Below are 21,327 nucleotides of genomic sequence, written 5' to 3' on the forward strand. Positions count from 1 at the left end.
CCACATTCTTACCACAGTCCATAAAGCTCTCGGTATCACACCGGAAAGCCGTTGGGAACCATGGTATTGTTTATGGTGAAAGTGGGTGACGATGTGCTCTGAAATATCTTTTTTTTGACCTTTTTCACAAAAGTGTCTTAAAATGATCACAATAACAATTATTCTGTACCACAAAAGAGCAAAAAAAAAAAAATACCATCACTAAAACAGCATTGGAAAACATGGGAGAGAAGCAAACAAAACAACACTTGGTTAGTGGTTGTCTGAATTGATGGTGTGTGTCAGAGCTCTCTCAGCCCGTAGCAGTCGACTCTTTGTGTCCTGACTTGGTGTCCAGACTTATTTTTGTATTTCACTGCTTTCTTTTCTGAACAACATTGTATTGCTGCTGCAGTTAAGCTAGACTACTGCAGTCTGAAGAAATGAATTTTACTCTTATGAAAGAGCCTGTGCCACGGTGGCATACATTCCTCCTATAGGGAACTTTGTACAGGCCTCACACACACTCTGCAGACACACACTCTCTTGCATCTCTACCAGAAGAACAATAAACGTGTCCACTTTTGCCCTCAACGGCCACAGGACAAAGGAACAACCAACGCCATGACAGTTTTCACAGCGTTCAGAGCGTAGAACTTGGAGGACTGGGTCGGTGAAGGTTTGGTGTCATCCTGTAGTGAAAATAGGAAACCGTTCCACGTCTGAGTGGAGGGTCATAGGAGACGAGGTTCAGAATTGTTTGTTACGCCCCTTCACAGTTTTCTCTACATAGAATGTCCACACATTCCATCATTGGCCGTCAGAAGTTAACACACATGACGGAAGCAGAACTGGTGGTTTAAAGTTTTAGAATCCCCACGTTTTCAAATCTTAACCCCATTAACTGCCAGTGAGTTCATTTCTAGAACAAAGAAAGTTCTCCAGTCCCGGTGCGCTTTCTGTGACAGGATCAGAGTGGTTTGAATGGTGACTGTTTTTTTTTTTTTGTTACGTTTTGTTTTGTTATTTTTTTTTGAGCAGGTTTGGGGAGGGAGAGGAAAGGGAGGGGGGGGGGTGACCTTCAGGAGCTGAGCTTCTGTAAGCACAGTCAGTGAGCCACGAGACGTTCAGCTGCCACTCAAGTCTTTTTCACGGTGACACCACCACCACCACCTCCTCCTCAGACTCCGTTGACCTTGATAAAGATTGCATGTAGTTGACAACTCGCTAGAGAACAGAGGGAAAAGGGCTCGGTGTCCAGAACATTTAGTTTTTCTATTATTATTCTTTCTCATTATTATTTCACTACCACCCTGTAGGTAGGAGGCTCTCTCTCTCTCTCTCTCTCTCTCTCTGCTTCGGCACACACTCCCTACACACTGTAGGAAAATCACTTAATAAAAAAAACTTTTTTATAATAGGTAACTATAAGACCATCATTACGCTGTGCGTAACGAATGTACAGAGAAAAAAATCGTAGGTATTTTTTGAGGAACAATTAATTTGTTAATGATATGTAGCTATTTAATTGTTGTTTTTTCCCTGTCCTTATATTGTGTAATCATTGCATTTTCTTTTCTGTGAAAAAAGTTGATCTTTTTTGTTTATAGAGTTTGTCTTGTTAGAGTAAAAAGGTTCAAGTGCAGGAGCACAGTAGACGTATGAAACCACAAGAAGCCACTGGTGTGACGGTGACAATCGCTACTTCCATTGATCCCCCGATGTCCTGCAATCGTCTAAATTGTGTTTCAATCAAGTGACTTCTGAGACATTTGAACAAAAAGTTGGACATGTGAGCGAAAGCGAGTTTGTCCTTTTTTTCCCTTGCAGGCTCTTGATCAGTTGGCATGTTTTGTATTGATGGAACAGAAACACTGTGCCACTAGCCCTGCGCATCGTGCAAACCGTTTCTATTCAAACTGTAAAACAATCAACATTAGCTCATGGGCTAGCAGGCTGGTAAAACTCCCACCACTGCATGTAAACAATACAAAGTGTTTTGAAAGTCTGCTTTTGGTTTACAGATGGGAACTGAGCTACAACTAAATCCATCAGTCTATTTGAAACATTTGTGGAATTGGGTTGAACACGACAAAGTTCACTGAAATCAAAACACCAAAGCCTCAGCTGATGGAAATCTGAAGGCTTATTTTTCTCCTATCTGTGCTCGAGCTGCTTCATTGCCTGTCAGTGAAGCTGAGATGATCTAAGCAACAAATGAGCTTTGGTTCCCATCTGTGGAGGCCATACTGTAACTGTAAACAAGGTGAAAACAGTGCAGATAAATCAGAGGAGTTGGTCTTTTACTCTGACTGTACCACATTTTCAAAGGTCCTTTATTTTTTTTGAAGTGGAAGTAGCATGTACTTAGTGGAAGTAGTACTCTGAACTGTACAAGGAAAAAAAGATGTATCAAGAAAACAGTCAATTCGTGGCTCTGTGTCTCCTCCTACTAAAAAGGTTTTGGCAGGCCACCTTTTTTGTACGTAAAGTAGCCTTGATGAACAATAAAGTGCTTTTAAACCACAGCCTGAGTGTGTGTGGCCCTCTGTCCTGTAACGTGTGTGTGTGTGTGTGTGTGTGTGTGTGTGTGTGTGTGTGTGTGTGTGTGTGTGTGTGTGTGTGTGTGTGTGTGTGTGTGTGTGTGTGTGTGTGTGTGTGATGGTTATAAGAGATGGAACGAGGGGATGGAGAATCAAAAGATTAACATGATGTACAAAAAGCTGTAGAAAGAAAGTAAATACACATTTGAATTAAAACTCACATATAAACGGGGAAATAATCATTTTATTCCAGTTTTTGTTTAAATACTTAGAGAAGAGAATTAGGGTGAGACGTAAGATGAGTTAAGACAGAATTATGAGAACTTAAAGTCTGAATCCTGAGTTTAATCTCACATGCGAGGATAAATCCTGGGATGTTATTTTAGAATTGAGCATTTTCCTCCCAATTCTGACTTAACTCTGTATGTCCCACTGCACTAATCCTCTTCCGTTAGTAGCCAAACTAATATGGAAATACATTTCATCACACTGAAAACATTGTACATGTTAGCAGATCAGACACACACAGGGTACATTGTAAAAAACAAAACAAAACAAAAAAAGAAGCAAACTGCACAGGTAAGCACAAACATGCGTAAACAGAAACAAATCATTAAGACCGTCAGTTTGTCGATTATCCAGTTTTACATTTACCTTCAGGATTTCTGCATTTACAGTAAAATGAAGCCACAGGTGAGTTGCTGTACAGTAACATCTGTGCAGTAATACTTTGAAAGGAGCATAGCTGGTCTTAGTATTAACTCAGTCAGTGAGGTGGATGGATGTGCTGGGCTGTCCACTCTGTTTTTCTCTTATCATAATTCACCTGAAGTGCTTTTTTTTTTTTCAAACTGAATGAGTGATGTAGCAGATGTAGGATGTCACAGTCTTGCCAAAAGGCTCTTCAGCGAATCCATTAAACGTGTTGATGGAGGAGACTGAGCCTGGGACCATTCACTATCCTTTTTTTTTGGTTTTAATACAAATGTGTTTGAGTGTTTTGTTGTGTTTTCGCTCAGGGAGCTGAGCTGACTCCAAACTGTGAGGAAATGTGACTGAGAACATCATTACGTAACAGGGGGGAGGTGCCCTCTCTCTTCTATACAACAGCTTCATACACACAATGCGGAATATGGACGTGATCCCATTCGTAATGTCGCAGTGGAAAACACATTCAGCTCTCTGTGAGTGTTTATCAATAGAAACTGATTTGTTCTTCCTCTCTTAATCTCTAAACCTTTGGTTGCGTGAGACCAACAGGAAAATTAAAGCTTTTCAGCAACTTTTCTCAAACAGCTTTTGTGACTTTTTTTTTTTTTTGATGATGTCAATTCTATGAAAGCGTCCAAGGTGGCAAACAAAAGCCGTTCACTCCCCTTTTCTGTGTGAAAATGAAAAAAAAATCCATTCAGAAGAAACGCGGATTGGAGCGTCCGGTCCTCCGGTGGCTCGGGGTTTCTACATCCAGTCGTTCAGATGCTCTCATCATCGCTCATATCCCAAATCTGACGAGACACAGAAACAGAAAAAAAAGGTGCAAGTTATTATTTTGCCTTCAAAGGCATGTCAACATGATTTGACCACAATATCCTGAACTTGAGCTCCCTGGTGTTTCTGCGTCAGTGGGGAGTGCTGTGAAAAGCTCCAGTTTCTCACACAAACCTGATTGGCTTTCTCTCCATGTGAAACATCCGCAAAGATTTTTTCTGAAGTGAAGTGTTTGAAATATTTCCATCACACTGTGCATTGTTTGTTTGTGGCTTGTGTGTGTGTGTGTGTCAAGGTCAATAATGAGCTTAACAAATCACAGTGAATGTCCGGGTACAGTAGAACAGTTGTTAGTGTCAGGTGGCTAAAGAAGTGGAGTCGAAGTCGCATTTAAACATCCACTGAGCACAATCTGAATTATACAACAACAACAACCCCAGCACACTGTAATATAGAGTGCCGAAGCGGAAGCAGGAAGTAACGGCGCCATGGGTCCTTAACTCGGAAAAAGTCTCCATGTAAGTGAACGGAGTCAAAGTTTTATTTCGTGATCCGATTGAATTGTGCCATGAGAAAAAAATATGACCTCTACCTGTTTAAAACATTACGTTTCATGCAGAGAAATCAGCAGTTTATCGTAAAACGGCAACAGAAGAATGTATTTTGTGTGAGGACGCTCTACGGACTACAGATCTGGTGTCCCACAAAAAATACGTCACCAACTGACACGGGAAAGGGCGGCATTTGGTGTGTGACGTCACCTATGCGACTTGTAGTCTTTCTGGTTATGGATTCTTCTGAATTTTATTCTACAATAGTTTTACAACAAACTGCTGATTTCTCGGCGTGAAACGTGATGTTTTAAACAGGTAGAGGACATATTTTTTTCTCATGGCACAATTCAATTGGATCATGAAATAAAACTTTGACTCCCGTTCACTTACATGGAGACTTTTTCCGAGTTAAGGACTCATGGCGCCGTTACTTCCTGCTTCCGCTTCGGCTCTCTATAAAGCACTGACCATAAAATACACTGGATTTACATGAAAATATAGAAGCTGGATGGATGGATGGATGGATGGATGGATGGATGGATAGATGGATAGATGGATAGATGGATAGATGGATAGATGGATAGATAGATAGATAGATAGATAGATAGATAGATAGATAGATAGATAGATAGATAGATAGATAGATAGATAGATAGATAGATAGATAGATAGATAGATAGAGCTTTCTTTTCTTCTGACCAGGAAGTGACAGCAGCATGTGACTCACTCACACCAACCTGCTTTGCAATTCTGTGTCAGTAAACAACAGTGGCCTTCTCATGGCAGCAGATTCTTCACATTCCCGCTCCGTAAGACGTAATTCACATACTTCTAACACTGGAATGTTTTACACACACACACACACACGGTTTTGACACATACATGCAGGATTCCTTCGAATGCGCTGCTTCACCACTAAAAGGAGCTGACATGGGAATTCCAGTGCAACAGATCCAACCAGAAGCCTCCTGCTCTCATATCGTATAATACTCCATTCAAGGCAGAGGCCACACCCACACACGCAGACCCACTGTATGATGAAGGTCACTCCGGAAAGCTGAGATATTCACTTCAGAGAAAGTGTTTTCTGTCTTTTTCACACGCCTATCAAGAGAACACAGGAAGTCATTAGAAAAAAAAAAGTCAGAAAACCGGCTGAACAACATGCAAAGTCGGGTTGGAACCGATACTTAAAATCATTATCAGTAATAACACTAGTTACTGTACTTCCCCTGGATGATTTGTCTGACTTGATTTGTCAGAGCTTCAGTACAAAACCCCCAAATTATTCAGTTAAGGCAGAACTTGTGTTGCCAAGGCTACCATCTTTGACTATGTAATTTCACAAATGAGATTCAGACAACAGAATTATGAACTGTGTGTGCAGAAGAGCATACAACATGAACAGAGAAAGAAGGAGATGGATACATGATGAAATAAAAAGTTTCCCATGCTTCATCACAGTCAGTGTTGTGCACCGATGCCCCACAGTGTGAAGGGAACTCACCATGGAGGTGGGGCAGGTACAAACACATAGTCCTGAACAGCATACACACCAAGAGCTCTGTCATTTATACCATGGAGTCAGATCTGACACGTTCATGTGAAAAAAGAGACTTGTAATAAATCAGTTTCATATGAACAGACCTTTCAGCATGTCAGCCTCATTAAAACAGAGATAAACCGGTTTTTAAGGCTTTAAGCTCCAGCATCATGACTTAACACTACGTCAGGGATCAATTCTTGCAGCTGCAGTTTCTGTTTTAGTTGACTTTTTTGGACTGCAACTATATCTTGATGAACAACAGCTGATCCATCTGCCCAGTACTTCTGTCAAACATCTTCAGCGACGGCTATAGTTGACCAACACAAGCTCAGTTAGTACTGACCTGTAGGTGTCAGGATTTTTAAAGAGGAACTATGTAAGTTTTGTTGCTTTTCCGCTGTTTTGCTAACCCTCGTCCTGGCCATGTGCATTTGTTTACAACGAAGCTGGCGAGAAATCAGTCAGTAGAGCGATACATAACGGTAGATAACGTTATACAATGTTACAATGTGTATATTTGTGTAGTTTAATCAAGAGATTACGGGTTACAAAGTGCGTTTTTGAGCACAGAGACGAGGGCTGGGACACTGAATCGGCGGCGCTGATCTTGCAAAGTTGTTTTTCAGCCAAGAGAGGCAATAATTGTGATAGTTTAATAAATAGCCATTTATTAAACTATCACATATAGCATATAGCTCTGGTTGTGAGATAAAATATGTTACTCTTAAAGTGGAACTATGCAAGTCAGTTGCTTTTTCGCTGTTTGGTTGCTTTCTTTTTCCCTCTACAGAGCTCCCCCTACAGTTTCGAAGTGCATTTTTTCACTGTCATAAAAAAATCACCACTAACCCCCCTCCTCCCCCCGGCCATGTGTTTGTTTTCAATAAAACTACAGAGAAGGCAATCTGTGGAGTGATGTCTACCGAGGTGGGTAACGTTAACAAGAGATTACAGATTACGGAGCGTGTTTGTGTTGGAGTGCCATAAAGCAGTCTATGTAATCCTAGCAGGGCCGGCTCTAGCCATTTTGGTGCCCTAGGCGAGATTACGCCCAGGTGCCCCCCATATAATAATAATGATCATAATGATAACATATCAGTGTATCTGTGTGTCCCCTCTGACCCTGAGATACACAACTTGCACAACAATCAGTAAAGTCATGAGAACAACCTGTTGGAGTGCTTGAAATTATATGAAAGTCTTTGCTTTACAAAAGCAGTGGAATATACTGTATAAAGTAATAGATAAGTGTAGAAAATAAGTTAAAATGAAATTTTGTGAAATCGCTTTTTGAGCATAAATGATACCTGTCATTATATTTTCACCAAATCTCTCAAATGTAAAATAAAAGAAGCTGAATATTGACTTCACATTACATTTCAAACTTCATAAGATGTGTGTAGCCCTAAATGAGAAATTAGCTTTTTTTTCTCTCGAAACAAAATATTTACTAAACAGACAAAAAACACACAAAATTTACAATATTTAGTCTATAATGTGGCATCCTAGTCTCGCTCGCCAGACCCTCCTCCAGAGAAGAATAATGTGTATAATGTAATGTAATGTAATCCTGCATAATATATATTTCCAAGAACAAAGTTTCTCAGCAGGATACAGCTAATGTGACAGACAGTGACAGAGGCCTGCTGGTTCCGTTTCAACAAGGATGTTTTTGACTCTCTTTTTGTTTCAGCCTGACCTTTGCATTTGAGTAGGCTACTTGTGGTCAAAAGCAGCTTGTGCAAAAAATCTGTCCAACCTGTTCTGCAGCATTTTAACCTGAACAAAAGTCCAACCAGAGTGAGTACCGACTAAAACTGAGAGTTGCTCTGGTGTTACGTCCCTGTGGTCTTCGGGCAGCACTTTTTTTCAGAGACTGTGTGTAGCTGGAGAGTTGCAGGGCAGCGTGGAGAATGAGGGACAAATTCATATCAAAGCTGGATGTTCGGCATTTCTGCTCCACTGCTGCTGGGGAGCGAGCATCAAAAGGACAGCAACCAAAGAGCTCTTTGAAATGAAGCGACACTGGAGCCCCTCTCTGGACGGCTGCCATGCCGCACTGATGGCGTGTGTGTGTGTGTTTTGAGAAATCTTTTGTGCGAAATGAAAGAGACTGAGAGGGTGGGGGGGGGGGACCTTATGTAACGTGAATAGCTACAGCAAACCGAAGCCAACAACTTTACTACAGTCTTTCAGGCACGGCTGAATACTTGGGATGTTTCTCAACCTTTTTACCTCTGTTGCAGCAACGCGCATAAGCAGATTGCTGCAAAGCAGAGATCAACATAAATCACTTCTCTGCTCGCTCCAATTAGACAGCTTACTGAGATCACCAGCTTCTTTCATTCAGAGTTAACTAATAATGTGGAGCTGAAAGTAAACCCATGAAAAACAAGTTGTACGGCTCAGTTTGTTCTAGTAAATCTTGTAGGTGCATTGAAAAGTAAATGAACCAATGACAGTGAAATTTGCAGGTTCATATGGACAGTATCTATTTTACAACCTCTTCAAATACAAAACAGTAAAGCAAGTGTTAATGTGGAGATATTGTAAGTTTTGCTAGTGCAACACAGCCAACATTAGCATTAGCAGCTATTTGAGTTCAGCATTAAACTTCCCTTCACACTCTCTAACAGTTCCAGTAGTAGAAAGTGGCCCTTTTGTTGTGCTTCTATTTCTATTACTCCTTCTCTTTCACTGAGTTTAGCATGCTAACCCGCTAGCACCTGTCCGTCCAGATTTTCCGATACCGAGGAAGAGGTATGCTGCTCAGAGGACGTATTATAACCTCTTGTATTGTAAATACAATGAGAGCTTAAGTAAACAGCTGTCAACGCTAACATTAGCAAAGGTGTGTAGCATAGTAGGTTATCAGTCAGCAGAGTAGCATCTTTTTTTCTCTCCTGGATTTTGGTCAGTTTACATTTGAGCCTTTCCAGCTAATGTAGCACAGCATCATCCCAGCTAGTGTTGTGTTTGTCAAACACATCTGTTTGTCCTCATCCTCAGAGACTTTCTTCTCTTGAAACATTAAAACTATTTTTGAAAATACAAACATGTTAAATTTGGCATTTTTCTTATCTTATCTTTTCTTATTTGTCTTATCCTAGCATCATATTTACTTTTAATATTTTTTTTTAAATCAGACTAGCTAACTTTACAAACAAACAAACAAATGTGTTCAACTGAAGCAAACTAATAGATAATAAAATAGATGTTGGTTTAACTTCTGGGAAATTTTCATGGGTTTTTTCATGGAAATCTATTTCAAGGAAATCAGAATTCTGATTTGTTATATTGTTGCCTCATTTGGTAATTGTAGTTTAACTACTATTGACAAATGAAGCAACAATAAAACAAATTGTTAGTTGCTGCCCCTGCCTGGATTAGCCTATGGACCCCCCCCCCACTTCACACATATACAAACAAACATAAACACCATGACAGCACCTCAAAGGGATTGGCAGAAACACAATCAACAACACATCTTTAACTTTGAAGCAGCCTTATCGCTTCAGGACCTTCAGTGACTGTGGGTAAAGGGGGGAAAAAAGAAAGGTTTTCTGGATGTTTCATAAAGTCCAACAGTAAGCTGCATGTAATCATTGTGTGAATGTGTTTGTGTTTGTAATCAGTTGGGCTCCGGCTGATATGACAAGTATAATCCAGGCTAGTTGTTGAAACAAGGCTGGGATCTGATCAGATAGAGGTTTTAGCTCGGAGCCGAGGCTGGTGGAGTCGCAGCCAACCCTCTGCTACTGCTGATTATTGTTCTCCCACAAACACAACGCAAGCCTCAGCATGAGAGTCTTTAGCAATATTTGCCAGTCGGCAGGCCTCTGTCTGTCGGAGCACTGTCTCTGGAAAAGTAACACCACAACTACAATGTATTTGCAGTCTGGCATGACAGTTATTAAGCAGCTACTTAAGGAGGATTTCGGTGACATTTCCAGTGTCGGGCCGCATGTTTGCTCCTTAGGCAACTGACACAAAAATACTGAGCCTACTTACAGGAATACATCCTAAGTGCGGGTGGCCCCAGTGGGAATCCACCCTCTGAAGCCATTCAGCTCGGCGCTGCTACACAACCACTGATGGGCTTTGCTGTTAAACACACATCTGCTTTACATATTAGACCTGACACCAAAGCACAAAGCGCAAAGTCAAGCTTTCATCATGGAGACTGGCTCCATCTGATATGCAATTAGTGGACCACACAGAGTGACGTGGTTTACGGCTTGTGGATACAATAGTGACTGTGTGCTGAACACAGAGGAGGAGAAGTAAGGACTCCGCTCAGAGTCAGTGTATATTTCATTCCTGTGATCTTAGGATGGTTTATGTGAAGATGCTGTAGAGGCTGCTACTGATATCTGTCACTACAAACAGTGGCTGTCACCCAGGCTGGACACTGGACAGATAATCAGCTCCTTACAGAGATGGAAAACACTGTCCTGGCTCCATCTGTTCGTCTTTTCATCATCCAGGCATTTGTTTATATAACATACATGTTCATTATGGTTTTAGATATGATGGCATGTGAGTGTTTTTAGCCATTTTCTCATTGACTTCTTCATTTATTTGAGAATTCTAATGGGGAAAACGTAGAATCACCAGATTTTACATGGGAAGACTGGATTTAGATTTGCCTTTATGCTGTATGTTGCTGGATATTTATTAATTCACTTGAATGAAAATATAGGTAGAGACACCCGTATATTATTATATATGTATGAGGGTTGTTTCTTGTCTGAAACAAGCTGCCTACATCAGAAAAATCTGTAACGATTTAAAACTGGACATTTTTTTTCTTAATTTACAATATATTCAACAAGATGTACATTTATTTTCTATTTTATGTGTATTTCATTTCGAGCCACTGTACTGTGGTCTTCATAGTAACATGACAGCGTACAGCTCAGGTTTATGCTACACTGGAAGAGTAATGTAAATCCTGGAAAACTTGATGCAGTGAGAAAATGACTTGTCCGCTTACTGCACATGATGAGGTGTGTGTCTGGAGGTGGCTTGAGTCAGCACTACAGTCAATTAAAACGCTCACAAGTGGAAAAAGTAAAAGCTCATATACATTCAGTCTGTCTGGAGAGAGTCCAGGAGTTGATTCTTAATATCAGTAATTGAAGCTTTGGCAGAGAGTCCCACAGAATCAGATGCCTAATATGGGAATGTGATGGGATGTCTAACTGTTTGCTTTTGCGAAAAATTGTGTAATCATTGTTCAGTGATGCTTCAAATGATTAAAATTCTTATTTTTCTGATCTATAAAATCATCCTTAGTCTGTGGAAATAGCAGCACAGGGGAATTAGTTCAAATAAAGCAGCGGCAGCCATGGAAATTCTTGTTTCCTCTAACAAATGAAGGAACATCTGTTAGCCATGGGGATGCATTTGATGATTTGTGTTAAAGAGGGGTGGATGTTGGGCCTTTCATCCCCTCCCCACTGCCCCCCAAGGGCAGGTTTAACATCAAGAAGGGGGGAGCAAAGAGCCACACGGCTACTTCTACAATCAAAGAGAGATGAACTCGTTGGCAAGTCAATAAAAGTAAATAGACACGTTTTCACATGTTTCCAGTTTGGTAGTTAAAATAAAGGTTCAACTCTCCGGAGATAAAAGATCTCCCCCCTCTCTCCATCCATTTTTACCCACACAGCTTCCGTCTTTCTTTGTCCCTGCTTCTCTCTTTCATTCCCATCCTCTCCACTGTCTAAACCACCATCCACTAAACACTTAGATTACCTAGAAACACTGCACTGGAAATGACCTAAACGGCAACAACAGCAGCAGCAGGTGTGTGTTTGTGTATGTGTGTCTGCTGATCTCATGATGCCGAAACAGTTGTGCAACTCTGGATGACTTACACATGTGCATAAGCAATCGCACAACACATACGCACTGCCAGCGCACATCAATCTCCGCACACATCTACAGGAGAGCACAGATACACACACACACACACACACACACACACACACACAACCAGATGAGCTGTGGGCCGAGGCCAGCTGATGTAAATAAATAATGCCGTTTGGGGTGTAGCCTTTCTGAGGATTCGGTTTCCGGTCCGGACACGTATTCAGCTGTGAAACGGCGGCACTTTGAAGTACAAAGGTGTGATAAGGTCTACAGTCACCTGAGGGGCGGCCGGGGGGAACTACCTTGATCTGTTTGGCTGGAACCAAGAAAGTCTTTTATCTGAGTGGAGAAAAAAAGAAGAAGAAAGAAATCTGGCTATTCTTTTTCAAATCTCAGCTACAAGTGTGAAAATGACACAGATGAAGCTGGAGTTTCATCCACTGAATTAAATAATTAAATTAATTCCACTTTTGTCATTTTCTTGTGGGTAATTTTCTGTGCTGCCCTTCTACAATGCGTCTAATTCTTGGAATAGCATCCTCTTCCTTTGACTCACCATCTTACTTAAAGGGATAAAGGCAAATTGGCCCATTGTCATAATCCCTATAGTCATAGCAGTAGGTTTGTTACCTTTAATTGTCGGTGCAAGCTATTTTTAGAACGGCGGAGCAGGGGCCGTGAGCTGCTCAGAGCTACGCTACGGAGGCTAATGGGATTTCTTGGTTTCCCTCTTCAAACTCATCAAATACACAAACCAACAACTCCAAAACGCTCTGGTGGACAAGTTGTGACCTGCACATTCACCACGTTATAAGATAATAACGGAACGTTACGAGAGTGAGTTGTTTTCAAGGTGAATTCATACAAAACTGTTGATGCGCGTTCCCGTCGGGGTCACTTTTTCGGCAAGCAGTCTCTTCATTTGCCTAGAAAACAACTCTGTCTTGTAACGTTCCTTTATTATCTCATAGCGTGGTGAATGTGCAGGTCACAACTTGTCAGAGAGAGAGAGTTTTGGAGTTGTTGGATTGTGTATTTGATGAGTTTGATGAGAGAAACCAAGAAATCCCATTAGCCTCCATAGTGTAGCTTTGAGCAGCTCGTGGCTCTGCTCCGCCGTTCTAAAAATAGCTTGCACCGACAATTAAAAGTAATGAACCCTTTAAACATAAGATAAACATTTGTGTTTTTTCTTTACTTGAAATGCATTTGTAAACCATGCATTTAATCTATGGTGCTGTGGTTCCTACCAGGAACGACCATGAGACACGCAGGCCTCAGATATCAGCCGTCCTGTGACACCCTGTCCAGCCGAAGCAGCACCCGTCGGCAGGATGGAGGTGCTGCCTGACTGGATGTGTTTGGCCTCCCAGGATTTAACTCATTTACATAATGTTTTGGACTCCGTATGTTCTGACACTGCCACATCTACTGATGCATTTAGGCTGTGTGTGGTTGATCTTAGGTTATCACTGATGTGGAGATTTTCCTTTGATTCCTCCGATGTCCACTGGCATACACTACCAGTCAAAAGTTTGGACACACCTTCTCATTCAATGTTTTTTCTTTATTTTACTTTACTTGCTACACTGTAGCTTCAAACTGAATCTCAACCTTTTGTTTTGATGATAGCTTTTTACACACTTTTGATTCTGTCATCAGCTTCATGAGGTCGTCACCTGGAACAGTTTTCCAACGGTCTTGATGGAGTTCCCAGAGGTGCTGAGCGATTGTTGGCTGTTCTGCCTTCACTCTGCGGTCCGACTTATCCCAAACCATCTCAGTGAGGTTAGGGTCAGGTGACAGACAGCGCTTGTGTTTTAATTAACATTTTTGTGTTTCCACGTTTCCTTTTGTGTGTTCCTTCATAGTTTTGATGTCCTGTATGAATCTACAATGTAGAAAGTAAAGAAAATAAATAAAAAACATCAAATGAGAAAGTGTGTCCAAACTTCTGACTGGTACTGTATTATGCAAATACATTATATGCTGTGTATAGGGAACTGTATTTGTGTGTATAAAGGGTTGCTGGCCTTGGTTTGGAGATGAATGGGGTCTATTTAGTTTTTGTGGGCTGTACAACAGGCAGACAACAAGTCTGTGCTAGGCTGTAATTATTCAGTTGTCCATCATTTTTGATTTATTATGACTCTTGAATTATTTATGAAAATGCTACTGGAAATGTAATTGCTTCAACAAATATTGGGAAGAGAGTGTGCTGTGTTCCAGTAAAATAGATTAACTGGGATTAAGGGTGGTGAACTCCATTGTGTCCCAAGCTCCTCTTCCCGTAACACATTTAACTCCTCACACACACACACACACACACACACACATACACATGTGCAAGTACATGCAGTCAATGCATACAGACGCAGACGCTGATGAGAGCATCAGCGACTGTGTCAGCAGAGAAAATGACCTCATGCGGCCCAACACAACACCGACTGCTGCTGCAGCACGCTGCATTCCCAACTGCATTCCTGAAATCCCCTCAGACATTCCTGCACAATGTGGCGGGAATTTGCAGCGTGGTGATTTCACCGGCAGAGAGGCGGTTTTACGCAGGGGTGAAAAGGTAAAAGGTCACATCCTGTACAAAGTCTGGGGGAGAAAAAGGACACGGCTGTGACCTGAACCTGCCTGTTTTAGACCCACGGCCTCGCAGTGAAGGTGAGAGGAAAACACAAACTTTTGTAAATAAATGTCCAGTATTAGTGATGCTGCACGATAACTATCAGTACAGATAATTATCGGCCCGATATTACACATATATCACATATACACATACACATATAATACACAGATAAATCAGATAATAACTTTTTTTTGTTCTCTTTCTTTTCGTTGTTGTTGTTTTTAGCCTCTGTGAGGCACTTTATGTTGCTTTTAGCATGAGATGTGCCATATAAATAAATAAAAATTTGAATTTATAGCCAATTATAATTAGCCAACCATGCCTTAATTTCACTCATTTTCAGTCCCGAGTTGATTTGAAACAATAATAATTTTATGAAGAGCTATAACTGTTCTTGTTTTTGTTGTGATTACAGTAGTTATGTGGGTTATATTGTTTGGCTAAGTCATATGCAGAGCTACAATGTTAAAGGGACAACAAGGAGTTTGTATTTGGTTATAAAAGAGTCTCATATTAATGTGGATGAATCTACTTGTTAATGGGTCCATTTTCGATAAATATATCGTTTTGTCTTCATCGTAATTTTGTTATTATTATTAGTGGTCGGCTCGCCAGGTATTTCCTACTTTCGGTTTTGCGGATGCTGCCCTTTTATTTGTCATTTGACTGTTGCAAAAACAGCACAGAGCAGCCACACATTTACAGAATAAAGCACATGCGCCTCACTCTACAGTCCATGGCCTCACTTCTCTCTGTCAACAGAACCTGCAGATAAATAAAGCAGGTGCTGATCTCTCTTGTAAAACATGGAGTTTACTACAATGTAAAAAAAATGTGTAAAGAGCATGGTAGACTAAAATAGAAAATAAAATAGGAAACAGGTGCTGAATTCAGTAAATGTCAAGACGCACGTTGCTGCTCAAACAAAGAATATGATGTATGTTACGACTGCTACAGTGTCCAATCCAAACAGACGCACGCTTCATTAATGGGATCCAGAGTATAGCCCGACTGCGCTGATATCACATCTGATGCTAATTTGGATGCTTACTGAAGCAGCAGACATCCAGGGGCCATGAGCTATCAGAGAAGTCTCCAACAGTCTTTTTCAGGGACTAAACAAATGTGAGTTAAAGTAAACACTTAGGGTTTATTTCACCTCACTATATATCTTTCAGTTGCCAACATCCTTCTGATCTGCTTCGAGCCCCTAATATGTCAAATCTGTGAGTCCTCGCCGCTGCAGAGTCTTGTTAGGTGGCGCAGGTCGGGGCCCATGTGAGGAGAGGAGCGGCCGTCACGTCCTCCGTTCTCTCCTCATTACCACTTGAGGCTATTCAAAGCCACCCGGCAGTAAAAACATACAAGTGAAGGACTCTAAATCTCCTAATGCCTTCTGTTTAATAAAGTAATGTCTCCAGGCAGCATATACAGTTCCACACAATAAGCAGAGCTTTGGCTAATATTGCTTGGCAGTAAAAACAGTCATTTGATAAAGTAGTTCCAGATGCCTCGATGGATAGAAGACGCTAGGACCGCGGAGAGACTGGGATTCAGAGTCGGAGCCGTCGCTGTGTCCCCGTTTTGGATGTGGAGCGCCCTCCCCGAGAACCGAGGAGACGTCCTCCTGACTGTCTGGACATACACAAGTATTGCTGTTGTTGTTGTTGCACAATTGTAATACGTGTCCGCGCCTCTCCAGTCTCCACTGTCTAATTACTATACAAGTGATCTGGTGGGGGCCAAAACTTCATGCTGCTGTTCCTTTCAGAAAGCATCATAATCAGAGGTCAGCAGCTCAGGGTATCAATAATCCAAACCTCCACAACTCAGTTCAAACCACAACCACCACCGTCCTTTTTTTTTTTTTTTTAACTATCATTTGCTGCTCTTCCACTTTTTTTTTTCTTCTTTTTTTTCACTGGCCCTTTGTGTTCACTCTGGATCCAGTTGCTCTAGGCCTACTAACAGCTCTCAGGGGGGAAACACAGTGAATGGGTTAGATGTGTGCGTGTGTGTGTGTGTGAGGGAGACAGGAAGAGGAAGAGGACATAGGTGGAGACAGGAAGAGGAGGGGCACCTACTAACCTGAGCTGCCCCTTCTCTCTCTCTCTCCCTCTCTCTCTCTCTCTCAGCAGCACATGATCCGTCCTCTGGGTTAGAAAAACTGACCCGTACGCCCACACTGCCACACAAAAGCCAATAACAATAACTTCATATTGATCATAAAAACTCTGCTATTACATCATGGTTACACAGCCTGTGTTTTTGCGGTAGATTCCACATAATGGGCGACTGTTCTTCAGCCCATACTGACGCTGCTCACTGGAGGCCTGGAACAACTGTTCGCCCCACACGCAGCACTTCTCCCAAAGACCTGACGACTACTTTAAAGGGATAGTTCAACATTTTGGCAGATTGGCCCATTGCCGTAATCCCTATAGTTTTAGGAGTAGGTTCGTTACCTTTAATTGTCGGTGCAAGCTGTTTTTAGAACGGCGGAGCAGAGCCACGAGCTGCTCAGAGCTATGCTACAGAGGCTAATGGGATTTTTTGGTTTTCCTCATCAAACTCATCAAATACACAATCCAACAACTCCAAAACGCTCTGGTGGACAAGTTGTGACCTGCACAACTCTAATAATGTTCTGTTATTATCTCATAGCGTGGTGAAAGAAGAAATCCCATTAGCATCTGTAGCATAGCTCTGAGCAGCTCACGGCTCTGCTCTGCCGTTCTAAAAATAGCTTGCACTGACAATTAAAGGTAACAAACCTACTCCTAAAACTATAGGGATTATGGCAATGGGCCAATTTACCAAAATGTTGAAGTATCCCTTTAATGTGTTAATGTTTGAGGAGGCTCCCCACACGACTGTACATATACTGTACACATACTGATATGTGTGTGTTTTATAGAGTATATTCATTACATTTTTGAGGTACAAATGAAATGCAAAGCAGAAGTACACACCATTTTTCCAAGTAAACAAAGTCAATAATAATAATACTAACACTATTATTGTTGCTACTGCTACTCCTACAACTAATAATAATAATAATAATAATAATACTGACAATAATATGATAGAAGAAAAAGATCCCAAACAAAACAACACAACACAACACAACACAACACAACACAACACAACACAACACACAGCACAAAACAGAACAGATAACAACAACACAACAGGATCTACCAGACACTGTATTTATTGAACTGTAAAATAAAGCACCTCCACTGTGGTTCACCTGTGGCTTGTGTCCTGATATAAACTGCACATTAAACTATAAAACAGTCAAGGCAGAGGGGAGACACACGACACACGACAGTAGAGGTCGAGCCTATCAGGGGCCAAAATGTTGGAGACAGTTATAGAAAAGTGACGTCAGAGGCGGAAGGTGAGGGGGTAACGTGAAAAGTGGGAGTGAAAGTGATTGGACGCTGGTTAAAGGAGGAGAGCGACGGTGCAGAGCAGCTCTGGTGGGAACAGCCAGAGTGGACAGGTCCCAGCTGAGGTCGTGTCCCCTGGCTGTGTTTTCATAAACTCCTGAGTCTTGGGGTAATCAAACAAAGCACAGACTCACAACACTCGCCTAGATAGTGAAACCTTGGAACCCAACGCCATAACAGAGAAACAGCAAAAGCAGGAAATGGGGCAGGATCCCCCGTTTCTCTCCCATTTCCTAGTAAAAAAAAAAAAAAAAAAAAGGGCAGTTCGTGCTTTTTTCCAATTTTTTTCTTCCCTTTTACTAAAAGTCGGTCAGACTCCCTGACCACCACCACCACCACCACCACCGCCACCCCGCTCTCAGTCTTTTCTCCCAGAGTCATAAAGGCCAGCTACAACAACAAATGGAGTCTCTCTCAGCTGGGTGTGGTGGCCTGCGGAGCAACAGCTGGGTCCTGTTCTCTCTCCTGAGACACCAACTGACTGCTCGCCCCGGCCTTTCAGGACAACACTCCCCCCCACCCCACCGACTCTTTCACTTTTCTTAAACATGGCGCTATTTTGCTCTGGTTTCCTCAGGATCCCTGTCCGTTTCAAGGACCGGCTCTTATCTGCTTTTTCCCTGAACCTCTCACTGATTTTTCTGGGAACGACTCCCTCTGGTCTTAGGTGCTGCTGTTTTCGTCAAAGCGCCAATAACACATCCTCTTTCTATTATAAGTGGGACCATTTCTCCTAGTTCCATCAACCTTGCTCTGCTTTTCTGCTCTTTCTCTCAGTTAATCTGTCAGTCCCCATCTCCCTCTTCCCTTCCCTCTTCCTCTGCATCTCCCCCTGGGCCCCCTTTCCCCTCTGACACATTTCCTGTGTACTAGAGCGGGTTATCAACACAGTGTCTGAGTCATACAACTGTTTCATAATCTTATATGTTAAAAAAAAGAAAGCTAAACTGTCACAGACATTGATTATCTATATTTATGTCTGTAATTAGAATGACTGCTCATTTCATTTTGTTGCATTGTGTTGTAAAACATCAAATAAGAGTCGTAAACAGGTTGGAGTCTCCATTCTGTTTGAAGCATTAGTGTACGTGTGTGCATGTGACCATTTAAACTCTACCTAATGAAGCATTTTGAGCGTGGAACCAACCAAATGGCAATAACAGATCAACTGTGTGTGTGTGTGTGTGTGTGTGTAGCCAGTTCAGACCTGCCCCTTGGTTTAATTAGAACAGTGAGTCAAAGCCAACTGACGTACTGACGTGTGGTCAGAGGAGCAATCAAAAGCCAGTAGCGCAAACCAGAGGGCCCCACGGGCAACATGCACAAGAGCACGCACGTGCATTCAGACATCGATGTGCACACATGCGCACACAAACACACACACACACACGGTGTCATCACAACAATCAGCAGCTAGGGAGTAAAATGATGACGTCAAAACAACCCCCCTCCTCCTCATTTCTGTCTTTGTTGTTTTAAAAAGACCTGAATTTTCAAAGACTGCAAGCTGACGACATTCAAACCAAGCAAACTTTATGAAGCAACATGCCCAGACACACACACACACAGGAAAAAAGAAAGCAAAGAGCCACTGTGAAGACAGTTGTTTGATCTCTAGTCAGGCTGTCATCACAAAGACTTCTTCACTCTGTGGACCAATCAGCTTCTTAACAGAACGACCACAACTTAACATCTGGACACCTCAGAGACGGTAAAAGTGACAGAACACAACCCCTGCTCATTTGTCCAATCAAAAAAAACAAAACAAAAAAAACAATTTATAATATTTGAGATAAAAACATAAAGCACATCAACTTTTTGGGACAAATAAGATCCATGACGACACATATATGTTCCTTATAGTGAAGGAAAAGAGGCGTTATTTGTCTCCTCTGCTTTCAATATCCACTGTCACACTATATTCACATTCACTATGGGCTGACCTGCAGTTTTCTTTTTTTTTTTAGCTTAATTAAAGTTCCTTTGTTTCCACTGAAAAATGAGGTCAGAGGAAATGATGCCAGTCACGGACGTGTGTACAAAACCAAAAGTGTTTGTGCGTCAGAGAAATAGGGGCGGGCACATGTTCACATACGCAGCATTGTGTATTAACAACACAAATGCAAACATGCATACATATGTGTGCATGTAATATTTCTGTTTGTGTTGTGTGTGAGAGAGAAATGATCTGAACCAGAGGCTCGATGCTATCACCACCCTCCATGTGCTGGGCAGAACAGCATCAGGGGAAAAAGATAAGAACTGGCACTGTGACCAGATGTACATTATGTTTGTGTGTGTGTATGTGTGTGTGTGAGTTCCTTTTTCAGGCTCGAGCTCCAGGGCAGATTACCTGTGACCAGCCAAGCAGACCAGAGTCAGGATATACTAGATCCAGACACACACATGTACGCACACGCACGCACACACACAGGGCCGGTGCTTATCTGTGTCTTTGATGCAGCTGCAGAGTTTTTCTCAATCAAAGATTAGCTGAACCAGGAGCAGAGATATGGAGAGTCCTGCACTCTGATAGGCTTCAACTGAAAATGTATTCACCCCACATACTGTACAGCAGCTTCTAATAATTAATCTTTGTCTTTTCTTAATCTCTTTATTTCATTTCAAGTGGTAGTTATTATGACAAGTTGTCTTTATGTGCTCTGTGCTGAGCTACAAACAATGGAGCATTATCAGGATACAATGTGTGCTTCACATCCTGAGAACATTCACCTTTTAAAACTTTTTTGTTCAGGCAGGCATTCTCAGGTTGTCCCTAGATGTTTTTACTATTGTCTCTGCACTTTAATCTCCTCCTTTAGCTGTTTTCTTTAATGTACTTGTGTCTTTTATCTTCCGCTGATTTTAACGTGTCGGATTTTTCTCTTTTGTTTATTTTGTTTCTGGTTTCTGTAGCACTTTGAGATTACTTTATGAAAAGTGCTTTACAAATAAAAAAAATATTATTACTTCCAGAGCATTCACAGGAACGGGTCACCATCCTCCATCTTTTGTATCTACAAACTTAATTAAACTATCTTTAAAACAGTCTGCACGTAGTGTCTTTAGATTTTTCTCTGCTGAACTACAGGGAGAAAATCTACTGAAACTGGCAAAATAAAATATTACACCAACCACTGAATGAATGAATGTGTCATTAAATCCGCAAAATATAACATTAAAGATAAATACAGGCATTAATTAAGTAATAAAATGTGACATAAACTGATATTTAACTGAATAGCAT

The 21,327-nt window shown here is 41.5% G+C and overlaps 1 protein-coding gene across 1 annotated transcript in view; it reads right to left on the minus strand.

Annotated features, from left to right (window-relative positions):
- Positions 1-2,747: 2,747 nt before the first annotated feature.
- atg7 (ATG7 autophagy related 7 homolog (S. cerevisiae)) overlaps positions 2,748-21,327 on the minus strand; it is a 64,489-nt gene continuing 45,909 nt past the window's right edge. Inside the window, exon 19 of the mRNA XM_085777529.1 lies at positions 2,748-4,027. Within this exon, the coding sequence (XP_085633655.1) occupies positions 3,995-4,027 (33 nt within the window). The 3' untranslated portion in view covers positions 2,748-3,994. The remainder of the gene's footprint in view (positions 4,028-21,327) is intronic.

The sequence above is a fragment of the Trachurus japonicus genome, chromosome 5, assembly GCF_045865225.1.
Source record: "Trachurus japonicus isolate A0001 chromosome 5, Traja_1.0".
In the NCBI taxonomy this organism is placed as follows: Eukaryota; Metazoa; Chordata; class Actinopteri; order Carangiformes; family Carangidae; genus Trachurus; species Trachurus japonicus.